Source organism: Diadema antillarum, unplaced genomic scaffold, assembly GCF_040938485.1.
Source record: "Diadema antillarum isolate AM-2024a unplaced genomic scaffold, OU_Dant_1.0 seq00000035_RagTag, whole genome shotgun sequence".
Classification (NCBI taxonomy): domain Eukaryota; kingdom Metazoa; phylum Echinodermata; class Echinoidea; order Diadematoida; family Diadematidae; genus Diadema; species Diadema antillarum.
Window position 1 is genome coordinate 1,923,744 of NW_027271149.1, and position 20,148 is coordinate 1,943,891.

General features: G+C 37.0%; 1 protein-coding gene across 1 annotated transcript in view; it reads left to right on the forward strand.

Annotated features, from left to right (window-relative positions):
• Window positions 1–15,951, forward strand: part of LOC139725377 (calcium-activated chloride channel regulator 1-like) — a 38,863-nt gene extending 22,912 nt beyond the window's left edge. The window contains exons 5-14 of the mRNA XM_071636461.1: window positions 373–488; window positions 1,156–1,318; window positions 3,185–3,444; window positions 4,802–4,976; window positions 6,849–7,033; window positions 7,434–7,623; window positions 8,163–8,285; window positions 9,317–9,478; window positions 10,544–10,700; window positions 15,369–15,951. Coding sequence (XP_071492562.1) covers window positions 373–488; window positions 1,156–1,318; window positions 3,185–3,444; window positions 4,802–4,976; window positions 6,849–7,033; window positions 7,434–7,623; window positions 8,163–8,285; window positions 9,317–9,478; window positions 10,544–10,700; window positions 15,369–15,951 — 2,114 coding nt within the window. The remainder of the gene's footprint in view (window positions 1–372; window positions 489–1,155; window positions 1,319–3,184; window positions 3,445–4,801; window positions 4,977–6,848; window positions 7,034–7,433; window positions 7,624–8,162; window positions 8,286–9,316; window positions 9,479–10,543; window positions 10,701–15,368) is intronic.
• The last annotated feature ends 4,197 nt before the right edge of the window (window positions 15,952–20,148 follow it).

The window sequence follows — 20,148 nt, forward strand, 5'->3', positions numbered from 1 at the left end:
TTCAACCATATTCCCCAAATATTAGATGTAAGTAGCAAATAAACAAGCCAGTTCCAGAAATGTCCCATCGATTGTGAATGTGAATAAGATTCATTCTCCGATAACAGCGTAGATTTTTACAAGTCCATTTCGTGCTGAAATAGTACCATAATGCAGAAAATGATAACTCGAATCTTCGGCAATAAGAAACACGAAGTTTTGTACCGTAATGCAACTGATATAGCATTCAAAAGAGAAATAGTAGCTGATATGCTGCATATTTTTATTATTTATGTTAAATATGAATATGTATACCATTTCTGAAAATTGACAATCTGAAAAGAAAATGTGACTGCAAGCTGATAGCATTGTAACTTCTTATTTTTTATAAAGGAATAAGGGAAGCAACTGATCTCCTAGAAGATGACGTGCCCTCTAGAAGAAGATTCTTTTTGATAACCGACGGCGAACAGACCGGTAGTGTCACTATTGCACACGCCATGGATGAGGTAATGACAGCAATGTCATTAGCAATGATTCCCTGTTATAATTCGTCACAATTTAATCCAAGAACTGGTAAGCTTAAGTGCAACATCACTAGATTTCCAATTCTCGGACTCAAACTTGAGCTTGGGTGCTTTTTCTATTCCTTAACTTCCCCTGCTAGGTTGCACGAAAATCAGCAACCGATCGACCGCCAATGTTTAGTGGTGTTCATAGGTAGCCCACCATTGGGGACCATTTACAACCTTTCTGCAAATAGTCACATTATTTTCCCCCGCAAAACGTTAGCAAAACGCTCATCGCTAATTGGTGAGGAACTAGTCGCCGATCAACACTTTTGGGGTTTAGTCGTCCATTGCTTGTTGATGGTCGCCAGAAATTTGTGGCTGCTGGAGATCGGCGACCAGTCTTTGCACATTTTGTGGCCATGCTCTAAAGTGATGAATTCGCAAGTTTAATGGCCTTGCTCTCCCTTTAGTCCGAAAAGAAAAGTTATATGAAGTTTACACGTGATTCTGAAAAATTTAAAACACGCCACACACTTAAATTGATTGATTCATGTCTGACTAGCTCGAGCTCTTGGACGAATTGGAAGTGCATGCGAAATCAAAATAGAAACGCAAGCTTGTTTGACGTGGTAACGGTAAAGTCGATTTCTTGATCTATGTCCAGGTTCTGGCTGCCAACGTGCGCGTGTGCACTGTTGCCGTTGGTCCAAATGCGGACGCAGATTTGGAAGAGTTGGCAACAGCGACAAATGGGAAACATTTCTCTCACTTGGATAGTTCCAGTGGCATCCTTCTGTCGTTCATTGAGTGCGCGTCAGACATCGGAGGTAAGCTCCAATATTTAGTAACGGTACTCAAGCACAAGTTCAATCACAATTTCACTGTGTACCTAATCATTGATTTACAAATCCTCATTCCATTTTCAGGTTGACCTCGAATTTCTAAGCCTTGTGCCCTGCCTGTTGTGTGTCCCTCTACTGCACTAACATACATCCTCGTCAATCTTTATGAAACCGAGTTTATATGTACACATAATTATATATATATATATATATATATATATATATATATATATATAGTGTGTGTGTGTGTGTGAGTGTGTGTTTGTGTGTTGATATATAAGAGTAAACGACTAACCAGTGCCAACTGTTTGACGACCCAAACCTGTCCTAGTAAACCGCTATCATGATGCATGCATAGTTTCGGTGTTTACCTCTTGATGCTCTGTTATCAATTACAAATCTTTCATTAAAATTGATATTTTGGGTTAAGTATAAGTACAGTTCAGGATGATAATACACTATTGTAATACTCTGTCTTTTGAGGTTCATAGTCTGTTTCACGAAACTTATACATTATACATTTTTGATTTAGCTGAATTCCCATATGAGGAGTGAAATCCCCCGTAAGCTCAAGAAAAAAGGTGAAAGTATCTATTCCCCACACCTCCTCGAGGCAAGGTGTACTCTTTTGTAGCGACCTTCTGTTTAATGAAGAGAGCCCAGCCTAGTGGGCGTCGCTCTCGGCTAAGTTCGCTTCGCTCGCCCATTATAGCCATCCTGCAGCGATCGAGGGCCTTTACTAGCCAAGGTGTAGGGGTGATGGTGATGAATATACTTTCAGCTATAGTCAGTGTACCATATGTCTTCTTCTTATACAATACAATGACAACAAATTTCTACTTAAAGGGAGGTAGTCCTGAGAATTTTCACTGTATGATGATTAAGAAGAGTAAAAAATAGAACCTTTCACCAATTTATACACGTGGAAAGCAAACACTGTCTTTGTACGCGATTTCAAAAAAATAATTCCTGCAAGCGATCGTGTAAGAGCCTGCCAAAAGATGCAACGTCATTGATGCCCTACTCTCAAGTTGACAGCTGTGCCTCAGAAAACCAGTTTAAGTGTTCAAAATGATCATATCTGATTTTTTAATGAAATGTGACAATATTTGGTTTTATTATTTCAAACAAAATATTTCAAGCTTATTTATATATACAATTAATATAAAAATAAATAGTAAACATGTATTCATAAATAACTAGGAAGCGTACGCATGACGAGCAGAACACGGCTGGGAAGAGTTGTGCCTCGGTGACGTCTGACTCTCCGCCAAGACTTGCTCATTAGCGTATTCATCATGCAGATTCACACTTTTTCAATCAAAATTTACGAGCTTATTTGATGATTTGAAAGTTTGTTTTTGGTGAAAGTAGTTCATTGGAGGTACCAACAACAACATATTTTGTTGAAATTCGTGAGGACTGCCTCACTTTAAGGAAGCAACACTATATCAATGATTCCGTGCATGACACGAGCTTTAGATTTGCTGCGCGGACGTTTGAGACAACGCTTGAGCTGGACGTTCTCAATCCTCTTCCCTGCGTCGTGCGTCTTAAGACCGGTGAATCGGGGCAAAATCGTGTAGTGTGCGGCGGGCTTTAGATTACGCTGAGACGCAACGTATAAAAAAGAAAATGGCGCCCCCATTGATCGGTGCATCAAGTAGCTCTCTACGTCGTGAACTGAGCGGACGTAAAAATAGCCCTGAACGCATAGTGAAAACTAAGGCGCGCGAGCTATAAATAGATCGCGTCTGATACGCGATTCTGCGCATGCTCAGACCATTTTTTTCCTCTGAACGTCCCCGACGTGAAAATTTATATCTACGTATTCACTTTATGTCCATCAAGCTACGCCGACTGCAGTTACGACGAGCTCCGAGTTCGTGGGAATCCCTGGTGGAGAGAGCCACAAAACAGTGTCGTACGTGGAGCCTGCTCTGACTGGCGGATTAACAGCTGTTGTAAGCTCTACTACCGGAGAATTGAATCCCGACGACGTGATCCTCACCAGTCCGTCAGGAGTAATGTATAACAGCTCTTCGGATGTCATCACAGCAAATCCATCCTTCACACAAATTCAGTTTGACATCCAAGAAGAGGACACAACAGTAAGGAATTATCCAGACAATATCAATGACTCAAGAAAACTTATTCCTGTGGTATTGAATCATTATCCAACTGCGATGTACACGAAGCCACTCTTTCGGACTGTCCCGAAATTGACAGAAGAGGGACGGAAAAATATAAAATTGTCAATTTCGTATTAAGTTGGCTCTGAACTTGGTCAATAGCCAATTAAGAGCCGGAGTGATTACGATGCCTATAAAAGGCCACACGATGACACCCGGACCATACTAGAAGCTTACATGAAGATGTGGATCTTTAAGATGAAGCTTTGCAAGGTTTTCCTGCTATTTTTGGCCTGCAAAAGATTTTGCCTCCCAATACAAAGCTGCTGCCGAAGCCGAGAAAACTTAAGTCAAACGATGACTTAAGGTACCCTCACGAATATCAGGAAGCCTGTAATTATGATCAGATTCGAATGTGAAAGTTTCCTTTATTGTGTGCCCATCTCTGCTCAATTTCCGGACAGTGACGCCCCCATTCTCTTGTACACATACGTCACACATGAACACATTTGCATAAGTTGTATACCTATGTCTATGAATATTTATGTGATATGCAAATACAACACATCAACCTCTTGTCTCTTATCGACTTTTTGTCATATGACTTTATAACATATTACAACTTAAAATCTTTTCCTGCAATTTTGGGTTTGTCGAGCCTTCTTCGTAGAGTCTTTGGGAATAGTGAAAGTTTGTTAATTGTATATAATGTCAGTGTTACATTTTCAAGATTTGTATCGTCATCACGTAGAGGGGAGTAATAACAAGCAATATTATGTAGATTAAGTTAATGCAGCGTTGTCAGTAGAACTCCGTAAGTTAATTTTGAGGAAAATTGGGCATTCCATTCAAAAGTTACGAATTATTAAAGTTTCGGTGCCAATCGCGCTGGAGGAGACGACAACAGGAATTCGCGACGTCATCACAGGACAGTGATATCCAGAAAACCACTGTAGCATAACGAAAGAGCACTTAATTTAAATCTTTCAGATAGCATGCAGGGGGACTAATACTACCTTGAACATATATCAGTACCAAATCGGGGGATTGACGGGAATGTGTTTCCTACAACAAGAATAAAACCCTTAACATTCTCATCTCAATAAACTTCTTGGCACCTTCTCTAATATCACGATTTTATTTGCAAATTAGAATAGTATCAGCTGTTAAGATGGTCTCACTTTCTTTTGAGCCTGGTGAGATCAAAACAGATCACGGATCGTTGTTACTGGTATCATAATTGTCCATTATGCTTCATCAATCGAGTACTGTGACAAAATCTTTTGACTATGTTCCACTCCATTTCAAATTATTGAACTTACTTTCATAACTGTAGTCCGGACAGTGGGAATTGGAAGTTACTAACGACGACGAAGACACCAGGGATTTCAGCGTGATCTTCCAGCCGAAAGTTCTAGAGGGTGCCACCCCCATTGAAGTCACCAGCGCGTGGGCATTACCGTTTGTCTCACCGCCTGAGAAGCAGGTTCTCTACGTGATGGTGTTCAGAGGTACGACTGAAGCATATGCAATGTTTCAGTGATGTTAATAATCATAGTTTATTCTTACAAGGAGGATGACATGATATCAACCTGAAAAAAAAATATCAATGCAGATGATAAAGATCTGTCAATCGGCCTAAATATCTAGAGCTACAGATTGAATGTACGGTGCGTTTATCGTTTCGAACCAAATGGTGCGAGATGAAACGAATGCTAGAGGAAGTATTCACAGGGAGAGAATGGACATGCGATCGTGAGAAATAATTTCGGTAAAATAAACTTCAGAAGCAAATAAGTGAGAAAATGTTAAACACAACAATATTCCTCTATAAAATCTGCCTTTAAAGATAAGCAGCTCCAATGCAATATGTCATGATCATCTCTGAACTGAGGCGATAAACGCAGTCTCTGTAAGTTAATGATATTCGTAATGGGTTCGTGAAATCAAGTAGCAACCATTATAATGCTAGCTTTGCCAATCAAACTCCGTTACGCGGCGGTATACAGAGACATTACTTTTCATTTATTTATTTATTTATTTATTTGCGTAACAAACACCAACCATTCAGCCATCTTGTCACATGGAAAACAAAAAACAAAACTGGCAATTTACAAACTCATGTACTAATAGAGTCAATTGCACAACTTGACCTGAATAGGGAGCTTTCGATTTGCGAAGTAGGCCTGTCTCCTCTCTCCCTGCGTCCTGCTGCAAAGTAGCCTTATGTTCGTGCCTTAGATTCGCGAAGACGGAACTTATGCAAAGTAAAATGGCACCCCTCAATATTGTCTTCCATCAAGTAGTTCTCTGCGTCTTGAATTTGAGCGGACGCTAAAATGGCCCAGAACCGACGTGAAGAGTCAGAGGACCCGAGATCGATTTTGATAAGCGGTTTTGCGCATGCGCAGATCAGTTTTTTTTTTTCTCACAACGTCCCCATCAAAAAACAATCCTTATCATTACCTATACGAGGTAGTTTTGTGAGGCAATTACAGTTGGTATTTTGCAGGGTCATGGAGTTCAGCGGGCGACATTAGAGCATATCACGAGCATTCGGGTTTTTACATATTCAGTGGACTCCCATTATAACGAAATCCTCGGGACCGGCAGTTTTATTTCGTTATATCGGAATTTTGTTATAACCGAGCAAATAAACAACAGAAATACATAGAGTGGATGACATTGCAGCCCCAATTTTTACTTCGTTAGAACCAGAATTTTGTTATAACCGTGTTCGTTATAACGGGAGTGCACTACAAAACAGGGAGGTGGGAAGAGAAGGAGTGGAATCTAACCTCCCTGCTTTACATGTAAACATTCCGATCGACCGCGGAGAGAAAACATTCAAGGAGGTCGCTGCGTGTCGATTACACGCACCGCAGAAGAACGCCGATAAATCAACTCATACAAGGTCGACCACTTCCAGCGGCACTAGTCCATTTGTGCTCAATAACAGTGACCATCAGTTATTACAACTCTCCAAATTGAAACAGAAGCAAAAATAAAGTGTAAAAGCGTTCAGATGTTTGAAGTTCGCCTGTTACAACTACATATGTATCTTTGAAGTTGGAGTTGAATGACATACATTGATGAACAATTTGTCAATTATTCGACATGTTGGTGATGATCTACAGGTAGTCAAATGTGGCTTGATCTATATCATAGCGTATAGCCGTAATCACATATTTTCCTAATTTACCTAGGGGATAGGTAATAATTATGATATTGACTGGTCTTGAGGGAAATACCAGATAGATATTCTTTCAGTTTGGGCAATAATTATTTTCTGGTATCTCCCTCGAGGCCAGTCAATGTTATGTAAACATTTCCATTTAATACAGCGTATTGTCACACATGGCTTTATGGTTTGTCCCATGAAGGTTCGGCACCTGTCATTGAAGCTGACGTCACAGCAACTGTCACCCTTAACTCTTTGGCCGGTGGCGTCGGGAAAACAGTCCTGCGACCCTTAGATAACGGCGCCGAGCCCGATTCTAGAATGAATGACGGGACCTACTCCGCGTACTTCACTGAATTTAGCGGATCGGGGCGTTACGGCGTCGAGGTTTGTGTGCGCACGCATTATAATGTTAATCGAAGACAAGTGTCTTGGAGATCTCAAAGAGATATAATTTCATTTATTGGCTATTGGAAAGCCTAACACAAAAAAGGGGCATTTTAAAAACGTCACCCCTTCGAGTTCATAACATTATGAAGAAGCATCAAAAAGAATTCAGGTAACGGTCTCTTCGGACTGCAAAAATAACAAAGATACATTCAAGATTCTGCCTTCGACCCAAGCGACCCGAGTTCGATACCCGAGTCTCACTGAGCTATATGTCAGCTGAATGTTGTGTGTAATCATACCGTCCTCTCTAGCAAGAGGCAAAACACTCTTCCCCTCGGATAGGATATAAAATGCAGGTCGCGTGTGTGCTTATAACTGCCACATGTTCTCTTCACAGATTAAAGTCGAGGCTAAAGACGGCACACGAGTCTTGGTAGGGGTGACAACCGGAGCACCGGCACCTGCAAATCCCGCTGTAGGCGGCGTCTATCAACCACTGGAAATCTTGTACGAGCAGACTGGAAATTTCAACAGAGAAACGATTGGCGGTAGCTTTGAGTGCCGGAACGCAGCCACGTGTGACGCAGGTATGATTCTATTCTCCAATATCCATATGGAGAGAAACTCAGGTGTCCACAGTGTTATGGGCCCGAGGAAAAGAAGGTGGCAAATCAACACGTCACACGTATCATCAATGACACGAAACAGATCCCCACGAGACTTTCTTTGAGTAACAGCAACTCAACTTTATTCTTGCCCTCGAGCGCCATGTCTGTCCGAAAATCCTCTCTGATTTTCTGCTCCACGTGGGCTCAACATGTTACTCTAATTTACATAAATACATATTCATGCCAACAGTCTCAACTGAAGTCTGAGGTTTGAAAAGTGACCCTAATTATTCAATAAAGGGGACACCTCGTCTTTCACAATCAAGGCTAGATCATGTTCTCTTCATCATCGGCACTATTCAGTCGGAAAACTGTTTCCTAGAATTTATATAAAGAGATTTATCCGAAGAAAAAATAATAGTACGGTTATAACTCATACTAAATTATAAGTGGAATTAAACTCGGATTTCACAGAAAGTGGAAAAATGTAAACATCTGCACTTTTATAACTTTAATAGATGCGGTCGATCTCTACCCGCCAGCACGAATTGTTGACCTCTCAGGAACCCATGTTGACCCAGTGACGCAGACGGTCAACTTGACTTTCACTGCTCCTGGAGATGACCTCTCAGTCGGAAATGGTATGGACATCGGCAAATCTGCTTAGGTTTTACTTCAAGTTTCTTGTCCTTTGGAGCCACATATGATATTCAAGAATCAGTGGTATGCAGTGGTATTCATGATATGAATGTGTCTTGCTTCCTTTTGCCATTTTTCATGTTTGCTGCAAATCTATAATACTTTGGCAAAAAGAAGTAAGTAACATTCTCATGATAATCGATAGTCACTTGCTTCCTTTTGCCAGATTTTTCATGTTTACTAAAAATCTGAAATACTTTGGCAAAAGGAAGCAATTAAGTTACAACCTCATGATTATGGCTGTCATTTGCTTCCTTTAGCCAAGTCATTTATACAGTGTACTTGCACACAATCTAGAATACTTCGGCAAAAGGGAGCAAGTAACAGCCTTATGAAATGATTGTCACTTGCTTCCTTTTGCAAATTCTTTATGTTTGCCTGTAATTTATAATACTTTGGCAAAAAGAAACAAGTTACATAATAATGAGTTTCTGGGGGACTATCAAAATTCTTCGAATTTTCATAAATGCATCACTATATGACTTGCACGAATACCGACATTATTTCTCATCACAAATTTTCATGTTGAAGAGCCTACCCAAAAACATATTTTCTTCATTTGTACTCGATTTCACTTCCTCCTTTTGCTAAAGTAGAGCAGAATACCCTTATCATAAGTACGCCAGTAACAAGCAAACGGAATGTGTCCTTTTCGGAGACGTGACAATTTGTGGAATTCTCTTCATTTTTTTTTTTTTTTTTTTTGGGGGGGGAGGGGTTGTTTTGTATCGTTGTTCTTCCATGATGTCAGAGCTACGGTAGTCATCTCATTCAGGAATGAGGGCACCAACATTATAAAGATTCATAACCTCTGAACGGATCGTCCGATTTTTCTCAAACTTCACACTGACGTATTACTGTATTTTACTTATGATTTCTTAATTCACTCAGTTCACATGTGTATTGGGGAAAATATCTCCTTAAGTTGCTACGAGCATACCGATCAGCTTGTTTATTGATTATCCCTTTGCAGTTTCGCATTATGAAATAAGATATTCCACAAATTTCACGGACCTGCGTCAGAACTTTGAAGAGAGTCCAACAGTGCCCGATAACTGGTTTGTCTTCGGTGACGTATTCGCGCCCTCTCCGGCTGGTCATGTGGAACTCTTCGTTATCCGCGTCAATCAAACGGGTAATGAAACTTACTTTCATTGGTCAAATGTTTACTTGTGTACCGTGTAAGAACTTTTATTCATCATTGTTTGTCTGTCCTCAGGTGAGCATACACATGCATATGAAAGTGTGTTTTAACTTGCATATGGAAATATGGACATATTTATGATCGTTGTAAGTGCATAATTGGTTGTACAGGCTTATATCTTTCATCTGCCCTATATAATATTATACATTAATGCCTCCTTCGAGGTCGTTTTCATTTTTCAATCGATTTTTTTCTTCTTTTCAACAAATTTTATTTCCAATCCATAAAATATGTCGTACTATTATGGAAAAGTGAGGTACACAGCAAGACAGATACCACTGACGGTATAATCCTTAAAATTGTGCAATAAAAAGTAGATAAGTAGTCATATGAAGTAAAAAATTTGGAAACAAAACACTTCGAAAATGTTGGGAATACTCAAAAATAAATCTACTGCTCTACGTGAAAAAGAAAAAAAAAATGCCGCATTCGTGTGTTGCGTAAAGGCTGGAGAACTGTGTGTAAGCGAATCTACTTTGCGGCCGCGCGACGCAGTCAATCACGTGAAAGCACGACTGTTTTAATACCAAGCAGAAACTTTCCTAGTGATGGGAGATAAAAACCGATGCTTACATCCGGGGACAAATTAAATCATTCCTATGTGTTCGTTGTATGTAGAAATGAGTCAGATCTCTATGAGATACTGCCTCCAGATTTGCCATGAATGTCAACCGATGAACCTGAATATTTTAATACCAAGCAGAAACTTTCCTAGTGATGGGAGATAAAAACCGATGCTTACATCCGGGGACAAATTAAATCATTCCTGCTATTCTATGTGTTCGTTGTATGTAGAAATGAGTCAGATCTCTATGAGATACTGCCTCCAGATTTGCCATGAATGTCAACCGATAAACCTGAATATTTCTTCTCAGCCCTGTAATATCTACAATACAATACTACAATAAGCAATGAATAGTTACTTTCTTACATAATTTTTTTATGACTACAGTGTGTTTTAACCTTTAAAACATTCGTTTTGTTTATGATCACCAGGGTCGATCACATACACGTTTGCAGTGGTCGCGTTCGACGACGCCGGGAATCGCAACGAGCGATCAAATCTCGTTGTATCTTCCGGATCGCTTCTTATCCCATCATCCGTGGAAGACTTCTTGGTGTATATCATCGCTGGAGTTGTTGCAGGTCTCGTGTTGGCAATGATACTGATCACAATTATCGCTTGCAGGTGCCGGCGAACGTCCGGAGGTACCCCTGCCAATGCATCTGGAGAGCAAAACCCAACATATGTCGTATAACTTTCCTCGCTTACAGCATTGTGATAATGTCTTAATAAATTATTCCAGTTGCTGTACTCAGATCTCTAGCTTGTCCCTGAAAGACGAAAAACAATAATGTTAATGGAAATGTCTTTCGCAACGTTTCATACACGGTAAATCATTTATACTGCTGACCCAAAATCTATGAACCCATTGTGAGTTGTCAGCTGATTGTCGTGGAAAGATAGGGGCAAAACTATTTACACTGTTTTTTTTTTTGTTAGGTGTCTTTATCGTATTCGAGATGTAAAATTCCCAGGTCGTTTCTCAAAGTTTATATTGAGATCTTAGAATCTTAAGATCCTGCAATCATCTTCACTTGCACATGAGCTCATATGACAATCATATGAAATATTAGCGTACTGTACAGACAGAATGTAAAAAAACAACAACTGAAAGATCATTTGCCAGGATCATTAAATTTGCTGTAACAAAAATGGATATTGCCACTGAGTAACAGCATTAGGTCAACGCGTTGACCATTATGGATGATAATAGACGATTACAGTAAAGGACAAAATGGACGAAAATCACGCGTATCTTAAAATTCAGATGAACAAAGCGTAACTACTAATATTACATAAAAATCATATTTTTACATGACAGCACTATAGTAAGGTTAGGGTGGAATTCATTCAAAAGGAGAATAGGTAAACATACATTTATGTAACAGCTATACGTGTATACACATTGTACCTGCACACACGCATATGCAGTATATATGTATATTACATATTGAACACTTAAATGGTTCAAGCATAAGAAATTTCTCCTTATAACAATAGTAGCATGGATCTACTCTCCATGAGAAATGAATGTATGAACACAGTCTTTCCATAGAGAGAGCTATATAAGCTATATATCAATCATCTTGACTCCATCAAATTGTAACGAATCTGATACCTGCAAAAGAATAACCTAAAGGAATAAAAAAAAATGGTGGACAAATGTAATAAAAATACATTACACATGTGTTGAAATAAGTTACCTTTATTCTCTGAATGAAAAAAAAAAAGGTGAAACCGGGAAAACAAAAGCATTGTCAATCTTTTGATCATCGGTATGAAACTTTGCATATGAATCATTTAAAATAGAAAATGTCAGGTTATTGATATGTCTACTGTGCTTGGCTTAAACTCTTGAACATCATAGAAGTGATCTGACACCTACTTAATCTGTGATTCTAATTGCCAAGAATTTTGTTCACTCTTACGATCTGAATGTTACAAGTATGATTAGGATGAAACATTAATATGCTAATGTTCTTGTCTACACTTTGTGATATCCAAGTTTTTAACACACACGATAACATTTTCAAAACTAACGTGTGATTTCTGAATATGAAATGAAGATATAGCTTCAAATGTCACAAGCATACAGAAAAACAGTATTCTTAAGTTCTGTCCGTAAAGTCACCAGAACAGAATCGTCATTTAACACTTTGCGAAATTTTAGAAGTCATATCCCTTTTATTGAGGGGATGAAAAGCTACAATAACACTGCAGTGATTATTGTCACAGGGGTTGTCCCCATCAGGTACTTGTGTGTTTGAAGTCTGATAAGTTGAAAAGTATTTGATGGTGCATATGTATGTTTCCACCAAACAGAAACGCACCAGCATATTTGAATTTCATATCTAAATTTAGGTTTGATATTTTCTGTGAAAATAGAATATCAAGAACCTGACAAATAGTGTCCAATAAGACTCATAATGCATTCTACCGAGAAGTATGAGAGAGGTGCTTCTTGCACATACACTTTTTCTTCATTATCTAAGACCCTTGATTTCTTTCTCTGGAGACATCACCATCAATAGGCAGGTATGGGTCAGGGAACCCTCCCCCCGTAATATCATAAAATCTGAGCATGGCTCATATCTTTTATAAATTTCATTATAATGTAGAAATATCCTTTTATCTTATTGCACCATTTATGGACAGTTTATGCAAAAATACCTGAATTGTCTAAAATTCTAATATTATAACGATTCTATCGTCTATACTTTCTTAATGATTATTGTAGCTTATGACTCAAAATCAAAAGTACAGTTTTACTTTGCTAAAATGCTAAAGATATTAAAAAAACAGTAGATGGATAAGGCGTATTCAAATCTAGATAGTGATCAAAAGTCATTCATAGTAGACACTAGAAAACAATTGATGTTTACTTTGGTTCATAGTAGACATTAGAAAACAATTAATGTTTACTTTGGTTGTACTTGTAGTTGGATTTTGATCAGCCATAGTGGATGCGATATCTGACATCATTGAATACACCTTGTACAACCATGATCCAGAGAAGAAATTCTGTACTCCTGACAAGTGTCTAATAATACTTGTGATGTCTAGTCCCTTTCAGATATCTTAACGTAAATTAATAATCTGGGCTCTCAAATGAACATATTCAAAAGGAGTTGTCAAAGTCTTGTCCTGCACGACATGTGTCGAACTGTGAGTGCACATGTGTGTGACTTTGAAAACATCCATTTAAACATGGAGCCTGACATTACAGGAAGATCTGCGCATAAATTATTAGAAACAATAGATCGCTTTGTACAAGGCTTGTGTCGATAATGGCAGTAGCATTAGTGTTGCAAAGCATGGCTAGAAGAGAATAAGTGAAAGGGTCGAAAAGGTATGGATAGAAAGATATGTTTCCAAACTTAATAGTGGGAATTAGGGAGGGTGATTCAAAAGAGAGAGAGAAAAAAAGGGGGATGAGGGAGACGTTATTGCTACTGTTTCTTTACTATTTCTATTGTCTTACTATTTCTTTGTCTTTTGTATTATTGAGAAACTTGCATTATCCATGAAACATTTGTCGGATCGAGGCCCAAATTTCAGTCCTGTTATCTTGTAGAAATTGTTCTTAACTTTACAAAATAAGCTCTTTTATTTCTAACCGGTTTGACGTGGTATGATACTTTTGATATCTAATCTTGTCCAATTCTCCGATGATGATCCCATGGTCCAGCAGCCCCACTACTCAGATATTGGTACCTCGTTCGTCTAATCAAAAGCATCTGGGCTGCCCGGCTAATATGAGATTGGCAAGACAACTCCAGTTTGTTTGTGCCAATCAGTGTTATCTTGCGTATCTAGAACAGTAAAAATAGTATGTTAAATATTTAATGTTAATTAGAAACATATATATATATATATATATATATATATATATATATATATTGCAGTATATACGTGTATATAACCACTCACAGGCTGCTGAACCAGAGACCATATAGAAAATATCCATCGAATTTCTTCCACTGAAAAAAAAAAATCTGGGTCTTTATGTAAATATTATGATCTTGAGGAAGAATCTGTCCCTAGTATCCCCGGTCGTGGTCTTAAAATAGGACATATTAATATTTACTCTTTTCCGGCAAAGATTGATATATATTCTGAAATTTTGTGATAGAGGGAGAGCAGCACGAAGGTGGTATAAATTGTGTAATTTGACTCCAATTTGCTGACATTTACTGTCTCTTGTGAACACTTGACTACAGTTATCATGGGATAACACAACAAGGATCTACTTGGGAGTCATGTACACCAGTTTGTGTGTTTATAGTACCTGAATTTGTGATGCTGAAATCTGAACTGTGAGTATATCTCTGGTAGCCCGAGGATAGCTCAGTCCCAAACACTTTTTTCTGTGTACCTCTGGACTTGACTGTGAAACTGGTTGCTTTGCCTACGTGTAATACATTGTTAGCCTGCACACGACATCGGGTCAATAGCCTAAGTAGCCCTTTGTTTGCAGTTTGTCACTAAACAGGTAATCCCCATTCACTCTGAGTTTTAGCCTGGAGCTGGGCTAGGTCGCTAAACTCCAAACAAAATAGACTTTTCTGGACTGCTTACAGAGACCACTGAAAATGACTGCCAGGTCGAACAAAAAGCTGATCAGGGAATTACTTGAGGATGACGAGTTCCTGAATGCTGTTGCTGGCTTGGTGTCAAATGCTATTGATACCAGACTAGCTGAATTGAGGTCAAACATTGAAAAACAACACTGCAAAAAGTCCGGTGTTAAATAGTGAACACCGAGCTGGTGTTAAATTTTCGGTGCTCATTTATGGTGTTAAATTAACACCTACGGGTGTCATTTCCAAATGTTAAACTGTTTTTTGAAGAGTTTCTTAGTAACTGCACTTCTTGTTGATTTTTAATTTAAACAAGACGATCAAGAATTTTACATTAAAATACTAGATTTTTGAAAAAATGTGAAAATAAATTTACACCAAAGTAACACCAGCTGGTGTGGTCCCTTATTGAAGCTGGACGGGTGTTAAACAATTGATATTAACACCAGCAAATATCAAATCAACACCATGTGGTGTCACTTTTTAATTAACACCAGTACAGTGTCAAAATAACACCAGGTACAGTGTCAAATTAACACCACGAAGTGTCAGGTGAACACTTTTCAACACCATCACAGTGCATTTTTAACACCTGTGGGTGTGGTCCTTTATTGAAGTTTGATCGGTGTTAGATTTAACACCTGTGGTGTTAAATCTAACACCGATGTTTTTACAGTGAAGATGGCGTCATTCATGACATCCAGTGCGAGCTCGATGCTGCCCAACAGCAGGTAAAAAAGCTTGAGACTCAACTGCAGTCCAGCACTAACAACACCAGGAAACTCTCCTTTGATCTCAACAAGCAGGAGCAGTACTCCCGTCGGAACTGCGTGAGGGTCTATGGAATCAAGGAGAGCCCGCACGAAGACACTGACTCCCTAGTGTGTCAGATGGCGAGGGAAAAACTCAGTGTTGATCTCCAACCACATCACATAGATCGCAGCCACCGGATCGGAAAGCAGAGGAATCCCAAGGATTCGGGTGGACCCGCTCCTCCACGGCCTGTCATCGTGAAGCTCACGAGCTACAGGTATCGTCAGATGCTGATCACAAAAAGGAAGTCGCTGAAGAATACCGGCATGGGAATACAGGAAGACCTCACCGAGTACAACAGCAAACTCCTGAAGGCGGCACAGCAACATGTGAAGGTTCAGGCTGCATGGTCTGTGGATGGACGCATCTTCGTCATACTGCATGGGAATGGCCAGAAAACAAGGAAGAAAATCATCAACTGCACTGAAGACTTAAGCTACCTATAACTTACCTGTCTCTTGAACTGAAGACCAGTCAGCCTGTTGAAACTGAACACACATGATGTATACCTACACAAGATAAAAGCTCTTTTATAATAACATATAGGTATTACTTTTGAAAATTCAAATGGATATGGATTACAGAGTTAATAATTTCAAAATGTGTACTGACTCCAACATCTCTCTTTGCACGTTTCACTCGCTCTCCTGTTTTTGTTTTTTGTTTTTTTTTGTTTTTTTTTTCTGTAAGATTTCTTTTGTATGATTTCCTTTTTTATGTGTGTGTTTTCTTCCATGTTTTTTCACGTTGAGGATGGTAGATGTGTTGTTTGTGTTATGATTCTTGAATCGGTATATAACGTAAAGTGTATCAATACAAATTGTACTATGCTTTTTCAGTTTATTGCCAGAACAACAATGCTGTCGTATGTTTATTTCCGCTCATTGGAGATATACCAACTCAATCTTGTGCGACATGAATAATCCATTCACTAGCATCGATCCTGATTTTCACTTGTTTAATACCCACAGTTCATTTAATTGTTTTACCTCTGATGAATTTAATGTGCATTGCAAATATATCTCAGAACTTAGTATGATTCATTTTAATGCCCGTAGTCTCCTGAAGAATTTTGAAGATATATCCATATTTTTGTCCTCACTGAAGCACTCTTTTAGTATAATTGCAATATCAGAAACGTGGATATATAAAGACCCTGTGATTCCATTTAATTTACCCGGTTATACTTTCATTCATTCAGATAGAGTTTTTGGTCGTGGAGGAGGTGTTGGTCTCTTTATAAAGAATGATATTTTTTTTTCAAATTCGATCAGATATTTTGCTTTCAAGTGAAATTGATAAAGGTATTTGTGAGTATTTGTATATTGATTTTGTACATGATAACTCCAAGTACACTGTTGGTGTCATTTATAGAAAACCGGACTCAAATGTTGACGATTTCATAGAATTTTATTCTGAAGCCCTATGTACTGTAACGAAGGAACATAGAAATATATTTATAACAGGTGATTTTAACGTAGACCTCCTTAAGTATTTAGAAAATTAAGGTGCTTATAAGTTTTTAATTGCTAATTTTTCGTTTGGGTTTGAACCCCTTATAAAGAGTGCAACTCGTGTTACTTTAAACAGTGCAACTCTTTTGGATAATTTTTTCACAAATGTTATGAATTGTCAATTATGTTGTGGTACATTTAGTAATGATATTACAGACCATTTACCTATATTTCTAATGTTGAATAAGATAAGGAAAAATAAAAACATTAATCAGAATTATTCCCGTAAAATAACAGATGAAGGAATTTGTTTATTGAGTGAGAAACTGATTAGTGCAGATTGGTCAGCAGTATATGATACTTCCAATGCAACTGCAGCATATGATATATTCATTGCGAAATTGAATTTTTTATATGATGATATATTTCCCTTAATGAAAGTAAAAAAGAAAAAGATTCGCAAACCGTGGATAACTCCTTTTCATCTTCGGTGTATAAATAAGAAGCATAAATTATATAAGAATTTTTTATGTAATAGATCTTTAACAAATGAAAAGAAATATAAAGACTATAGGAATAAAGTAAATAATCTATTACGACACGCCAAGAAAAATTTTTATTGTAGTAAATTAAATGAAAATAGAAATAATGTGAATAAAACTTGGTCTGTTATAAATTCACTGCTTAATAAATCACCAAATGAAATGCCTACATTTTTTCTACGAAATGACGAAAAAATAACAGGTTCTCAAATAATTGCAAACAATTTTAATTCATATTTTACAAATATTTGTAATGAAACATTATTATCTTTATCAAAACCTAGTTCTGATATGCATTTTAAAGATTATCTCCAATGTGATTTTTTCCATTCTTTATTTTTTAACCCTACCACAGAGAGTGAACTCTTGGAAATTTGTAATGTTTTAAAAACAACGTATTCTTGTGGTTTTGATAATCTAAGTTGTAATATTTTGAAACAAATAATATTTTCCATTGTTAAACCTCTTGTTTATATATTTAATTTGTCTTTAAGTTCTGGTGATGTCCCAACAAAATTGAAAATTGCAAAAATTATTCCAATATACAAGAAAGATGACCCGCATTTATTACAAAACTATAGACCTATATCAGTTCTCCCTGTCATATCAAAACTACTTGAAAAGTGTATATATAACCGTCTGTATTCTTTTCTAATAAAATTTGATATACTTTCTAATTGTCAATATGGCTTCAGACGAAATCATTGAACCACTCATGCTGTTATAGATTTACAAGACAAGATTATTTCTGCTCTAACCCTTAACAAATATGCTATTGGAATATTTATGGATTTGTCAAAAGCTTTTGATGTTGTTGATCATACTATTCTTTTATATAAGTTAGAACATTATGGGGTACGTGGGACACCTTTACTCTGGTTTAAAAATTATTTGTCTGATAGATTTCAATAAACATCATTTAAGAATTGTTCCTCAAATTATTCATTAATAACCCGTGGTGTTCCGCAAGGTTCTATTTTAGGTCCTTTATTGTTTTTGATTTATATTAATGATATTGTTCAAAGTTCTACTATGTTTAAGTATGTGATGTATGCTGATGATACTACTTTGTTTTATACTCATCCAAGTTTGATTGATATTGAGATTAAAGTTAATCAGGAGTTAGATAAAGTTAGTAATTGGTTTAAAGTAAATAAATTAATTGTTAATTTTGTTAAGACAAATTCTGTTATATTTCACCGTAATGTTTGTGATGATAATTATATTTTTGATGATGTGTTATGTTCTATTGATTCTGTTCCTCTAAAGAAAGTTGATTCGGTAAATTTTCTTGGTGTTTATATTCAGAGTAATATGCATTGGGATGTACATATAACGAATGTAGCAAATAAGGTATCTAAATGTATAGGTATATTATATAGATTGAACAATATTCTTCCAGAGTTTGCACTTTTTTTGCTGTATAATACATTTATTCTTCCGTATCTTGATTATTGTGTATCTGTATGGGGCAAATATAATAAAACCAAGATAGAAGTTTTACATAAATTGCAGAAAAAAGCATTACGAATATGCTCTGGTAGTGATTATCTTGCTCATTCGGCTCCTCTTTTTCGTAAATTTAATACTTTGAATATATTTGATTTGTATACTTATAATACCGCTGTTTTGGAATTTTATTATTTCAAAGATATGTTACCTCATAATATTTCATGTATGTTTTCAACTAATAATGCAATTCATAAATACAATACACGAAATTGCAATAGATTTCATATGTGGGTAGTAAAAACAAATCTGGTTTCAAACTCCGTACGTCACCAATTTCCGTTAATCTGGTATTCAATTCCTAGATATATTTGTTCACGCAATAGCCTGTCCTCATTTAAGAAATTTTTGAAAATGTACCTTCTAGCAAATCACACATAGTCATAGTCAATTTATAATATCATTGTCTTATGTTTTTGTTTTGTTTTGTTATGTTATGTTTTGGTGTATTTGTTGGTTTTCTGTCCATGTCTACACTTTGTACCTTAAAAATCAATTATTTTGTGCATAATCGTAAGGGAACTTACTTCACAAGGCCTTTTGGCTTTTCTCAAGTTCTCTTTTTTCATTTTCACTGTTATATGTAAATGATTGATTATCCTTTTGTGTATTGTAAAATCCAATACTGTTGTATTGTTTTATACGAAAATGAGATGAATAAACGAATTGAATTGAATTGAATTGAATTGATGAATTAAGATTCAATCTAAAAAATAAACCATTTGATATTATTGCTATAAGTGAGTCCAAATATAATAGTACAATTGTTGACTTTGAGCTTGGTATAAATGATTTCAAGACCGCAACAGACATGGCGGAGGAGTAGCCATATACGTAGCGTTAACAACGTTGAAAGTGATATTGAAGCAATCTGCATACAAAGGGTAATAAAAGGTAGTAAACCACTGGCTGTATGTGTTGTCTATAGACCGCCAAATTGACTCATTAAGTGATATAGTAGGCAATATTGTAACTCAAATGCATAATGATGTTATCATAGTTGGTGACTTCAACTGTGATATGACCCCATCCAGGAATGATAATACCTCAAATAATCTGCAGTTGATAATGTCAGGATTTTTGTTTTATCAATTAGTTAAGTTGATATCCCAACTCGAATAACACATTCCTTTAAATC